We start from the raw sequence: 4,989 nt of genomic DNA, 5'->3' as shown, positions 1-4,989 counted from the left end.
TGCAAGTTACATCTCTTATAAACACAAAGCTCCATTCAAGATACAACGGACATAACATAGTAGCTACAGATAACATTGCTTTTTCCACATAGTTTAACTAGAGTAGTATACACCGGCAGTAAAAAAAATTTCACTGATCACGTAAAAGTAACTTCTATGGGTAGTGTAGATTAATAAACTACTATGTACACAACATGATAAATAATGTAACGAGTAAGACCACACTGATGTTTGACAATGTCGATTGACCAAAGGAATAAATTACCTCCTTGAGTGTCACTACATTCTCACTACACGTTTACGGAGAAGATAAAGGAGCTAAATTCGAAATTCAGCTAGGAATTTGAGCTTTCAAATGCATTAAATTATTTTCACCTGTTCAGATAAGTATTTCACAATTGGAAAATAAGTAGCCGTTAAGACATTAATTTTTCTTCTTTTTCTCCAAAAAATATTTTCAAATCATTGTTTGGTTATCAAATTGGACTGAATTTTGGGGGAAAAATTTGAAGATCAGTTTCAAGGTTGACAAAATAGCTTGTACCACTTGAAAATCAATTTTCCAAGTAAAAATTCAGTTCTCCTTACCCAAATTGCAACATTTTTCGAAGTGAAATGCACTAAACATAATTTCAAACACCATTTTTCAACTTAACTCTAAACACTACTTACAAAAATTACGATTTTTGTGACCAAATGCCTACTAAAACTCAAACACTGTTTGTTCTCGGAAATCGAACCCCGTTTTGAGACGCTTATAACAAGTCATTTGAAATTGCTATAGACCATACTTCCTCCTAAATTCATGTATCTCCACCAAAAATAGACTTTTAGTCAATTCAAACGAGAAAATAGGGGGAAAAGAATAACTTGCAATTTGAAAAGAAAATAAAACAAGAAGCCAATATTTCAGCTTAAAAAGAGCGCCTTTATTGGACATTTCTAAGACAACTAATGGAATCAATTCAACTATGCATTGAAATTAGAACTCAAAACTAAACATCATCCCCTCAATTCCCTCCTTTTCTTTCATGTGCTCCTTTTTTTTCCTAGAAATTTTCAAACCTTAACGGCTAATACTAACGTAACAGTATCCCATTACAGAGTAAAAGTCAAAATGTCAAATTCTGGGAGTGTGGGAAAATATTGAAGCGCATGTCATCAAGATCTTGGAGGTGGAAAGAATTGCGTACCAGCCATGAAAGTGTTGATGGGAGCTGGATATAAAGAAGGGTCGAGATAAGGTGAGGCTTCGGGTGCTGCAGCTGCACCGCCACCACTAGCAGAAGTCGTGGCTGCTGAGGTGGCGGTGCCTGCAGCACCAATAAGATTATGGTGGTGACTAGCACTTCCACCGGCGGACGAGCTTTCACCAGCAGCCATGTACTGATTCTCAGGACCTTGATCGTATAAAATCCCTTTAAATACGTGTCCGCCAATGTTCACAGCTGTTTGATAAGCGAATTGATCCTCAGCATCATCAGCGGAACTCATCCGAACGCAGTGAAATACGGCAGTTGAACTTACTTTGGCTGGAAAATTCCCCACTTCTAACCCTAATAACACAAAACACACAAAGTTAAGCATGGCTCAACGAGTAAGAAGTAAGTTGAAGAATAAATAGAGAAGAATTTGCGTAGATAGAGGAAAAAAGACAGGCATGTGTAGTGCTTACACAGATATCAAAAACACATTGAAGAAAGAGAAGAGAGCGAGAGAATAGCGCCTTTCCTTGTCAGGATTACCGAAAAACAGTGATGAGAAGAAAGAAAGAAAGAAAGAAAGAAAGAAAGAAAGAGAGAAAAAGTAAAAGCTGTGGACTTGACTATTTTACCACAATGGAAACTCGTTTCTTTTAATTTTCATATTGTTCTCGTGAATTACTTGGTAAAAGATTCTTTAGGCAATAGGAGTATGATTTATCGAGACTATATATACTGTATATTTCTGCGTATACAGTAAGAAGGGAAAGACAAAAACTTTACCAGAAGTACTAGAAGGTAATATACGAGTGCAAACAAGAGAGGAAGAACTTGGATCCTCTCTTTGCCTTTTGGGGTTATTATCTATGTGCAGCTGCTGCGTTTGCTGCTGCTGTTGTTCTTCTTGCTGCTGCTGTAAAGTAGTAAGTTGTTGCCTTTCTCTCCTTTTAGCCGCTGGAACCCAAGTGCTTTTCACATGGGTTTGGCATTGAAAGCCTCGGCTCTTGCAACAAGTCCTACATCTCATGTGTTCACAATCTTTCTTCGCTTGGTTCCCACAATCGTGGCAGCTAATTCCACCTCCCCCACTTCTCATCATGACCAATCCCCCCGATCCTCCAGAAGAAGGGTCATGATCGGGCCGAGCCGCAGTCATAGTAAAGCCACTGCGGCTCGGCCCGACGCCTAATCCAACAGCCGCGGTAGGATAAAGATCTTGAAGCGGATTAATTGGATGCCGAATCTGAGGCTGGGAATTACTAGTTTGCCATAGCTCAAAGCCTCTGTATGTAGGTAACTCTTGATCATTTCTGTACAAGAACCAACTTTCTGGACTAATTTCGGTGGGAGGATTATTGGTGCTTTGTTGGTGCTGCTGGTCTTGGGCTTGGCTGCTACTAGCAGCTCCTCCACCTAGTGAAAAGAACCCAGCCATTTTGTTGCCTCCTTTAAGACTTTTCCAAAATTCAATTGTGACTGACAATCCATAGCAGATCACGAACACTGGCTTTGATTATGACCCAAGAATGATATGGGTACCTCCCCTTCACTTTTTCTTGATTTGTGAGTATAATAAAAGAAAAGAATAAAACAAAGTTATTTTTCTTAGTCTCTCTTAAAACAAAATAAAAAAGGAAAATACAGTTCTTGTCTGTACTATATAAGCGCGTGACAGCGAAGTGGGAGAGGAAGAGAGCATTTGGTAGCTAGATAAAAGTTGCAGCTTTTGTTAAATTTTCTTGGGACAGACAAAGGTAAGGAAGACTTTTGGAGATAGAGATTAATCGAAGAGAGGGAAGTCCAAGTCCTTTGATTTGCTTTTAGGCTTCTATTTTGTGGAGCATTTAAGAGGCAGTAGACTTACAACTCTGCAACGCCGCCATGGCCAAAAAAGCAGCAAACGTCTCTCTCTCCTCTCTTCTCTTTCTGTTCTGCAAAAACACACACACACACTAATTTAAGCCTTTACATACAGGCCCTCCCATTCCATTCCTAGTCTCTCTCTCTCTCTAAAACTAAACTATAGTAACTCAGACTTGATCGATCGGTAGTTGTAAAGTGATGCGCTTTTACTAGTGTTCTCTCTCGCTGTTCTCTCTATCCTCTCTCTCACAACATTACATTCCGATTTATCGAACGGTTCTAATGAAATAACATGCCGATCTGTCGGCTACAATGTGGACACGTGTCAAGCACTCAGCAGTTGCTTCCCTCGTCCTTCGTACCGGAAACCTGCTGCTTTATGTCTCTATCCATTTTAATTGTGTGTAATGAATGGACGGGAATACGATTGTTTTATCTTCTCGCTCCCTTATTTTTTGTTTCCTAATAACCATGCATCAAATTGTGCATAAGCTCTCTCCACCAAAACTTCTCCCTTCACCCAAATAAATAAAATAGGGTTTGGATATAAAAAAATAAAAGATATTTTTAAAAAAGGTATTTAAAAATTAAAATAGTCTTTGAACATGCATTCAGTTGAAAATATCTTGCCTCAATTTTGTGAGGAGAAAATATTATTTACTTTAAAAAGTGATGAAAACAACATTTTCAAACTTTAAAAGTCATCTTTAAAAAAATTAAAATTTATTTTAATGTATAACTAAGTAATATTTTGAAGATGTTTTTCAAAATAAGTAAAAGATTTCTATAGAGAAATAGGTTTTGCAATATTAATTTTTAGATTCAATCGATACTTATTTTCTTATTTTTTAAGCTCAAGTTTTAATTTATATCGAATACTTTGATTGATCGTAAAGTTCAAAAAAACTAAAAGAGTTCTGAAACTAATATTGATTGTTAAATACATCATAAAAATGTTGTGGCTATAAGAAAAATCATAAGAATAAAAATAAGAAGTTAAATTCTACTATTCGCCAAAAAGTACTCCCATGACATAACAAAGTAAAGAAATTTCCTTTACAATAGTTTAGATTCATCCCTTTCTTATTTCCTTATCTCCCTCCATTTTAATGCATGTTTGTCATTTTACTTTTTAGTCTGTAAATCAAAAGATTTGCTTATTTTTATATTAAATAATATTTTAATTCTAATAGTCTTGTTTCACCCATTATAATAATCTCTTATACAAATATAAGATATATTTAACACCACAAGATTTAAGAGATATTTTGGTATATTATACTTGATTTAAAATCACAAAACTTGAAAAGTTTCATTTTATTCTTGAACTCCTCGCCCTATTAAACTAAAGCACATAAAATGAAATGGACAAGGTATTTTATATTTATGAAAATTTATCAAAAACCTACAGAGTTTTAACTCTTTTTAACCTCTGAAACATACTTTTCTTCAAATTTAAATACTTCACAAAGATTCTTTATTTTCTATATAGAGCCTATTTGGAAACCCATATTGTCGGTTGATTTGAGTGTAGCTGAGTATAATTACACAATTTTAATACTATTTTTCTGGCCAAATAATTACTCGAAAACAGGTGTAATTGAGGGGAGATGTGTTATATTTCGCATTTATTTAGGGAAATTTACCTAGTTAAACTATAATATAGAAATTTACTTATCACTTTTCTATAGGTTCCTTAAAGATTATATTTTTTTATCTATATTTACTACTTATACACAACCTTAATTAAGAGAGTACTCCTTAAAATTAAGATGTAACTAAAATAACCCCTTACCCTCCCCTCCCTCCCCCCCCCCAACTTTCATATATATCAGTCATACGAAGCCCCTAAATCAGTTTTCATCCCATTTTAAAAAAAGATTTCAAAATATTTCTTAATCATTGATACAAATCAACCCAAATC

The 4,989-nt window shown here is 35.2% G+C and overlaps 2 protein-coding genes across 3 annotated transcripts in view; one reads left to right on the top strand and one right to left on the bottom strand.

The window, feature by feature from the left end:
- Nucleotides 1-907: 907 nt before the first annotated feature.
- Nucleotides 908-3,468, bottom strand: LOC104215789 (protein EXPRESSION OF TERPENOIDS 1-like). Of its 2 annotated transcripts, XM_070168021.1 has the most exons (3): nucleotides 3,067-3,468; nucleotides 1,986-2,757; nucleotides 908-1,556 (listed from the first exon to the last, which is right to left on the bottom strand). In XM_070168021.1, exons 2-3 carry the CDS (start codon nucleotides 2,635-2,637, stop codon nucleotides 1,162-1,164), a joined length of 1,047 nt encoding a protein of 348 aa, XP_070024122.1. In that variant the 5' UTR covers nucleotides 2,638-2,757; nucleotides 3,067-3,468; the 3' UTR covers nucleotides 908-1,161. The 2 variants fall into 2 exon arrangements, with proteins under 2 accessions (XP_070024122.1, XP_009763993.1); XM_009765691.2 differs by having other exon boundaries at nucleotides 1,986-3,468.
- Nucleotides 3,469-4,424: 956 nt separating this feature from the next.
- LOC138885151 (uncharacterized) overlaps nucleotides 4,425-4,989 on the top strand; it is a 10,278-nt gene continuing 9,713 nt past the window's right edge. The window contains exon 1 of the mRNA XM_070166055.1: nucleotides 4,425-4,438. Coding sequence (XP_070022156.1) covers nucleotides 4,425-4,438 — 14 coding nt within the window. The remainder of the gene's footprint in view (nucleotides 4,439-4,989) is intronic.

Source organism: Nicotiana sylvestris, chromosome 2 (assembly GCF_000393655.2).
Source record: "Nicotiana sylvestris chromosome 2, ASM39365v2, whole genome shotgun sequence".
NCBI classification, from domain to species: domain Eukaryota; kingdom Viridiplantae; phylum Streptophyta; class Magnoliopsida; order Solanales; family Solanaceae; genus Nicotiana; species Nicotiana sylvestris.
Note: the sequence above shows the minus strand (reverse complement) of the source record. Positions and strands in the feature narration are given on the sequence as shown.

Excerpts from the sequence above, each read along its gene's own strand:
- LOC104215789 (XM_009765691.2), bottom strand. The coding sequence starts at position 2,637 with ATGGCTGGGTTCTTTTCACTAGGTGGAGGAGCTGCTAGTAGCAGCCAA. Across the intron at positions 1,557-1,985 it reads ATTACCTTCTAGTACTTCTG|GGTTAGAAGTGGGGAATTTT; the intron begins GTAAAGTTTTTG and ends TTGTGTTATTAG.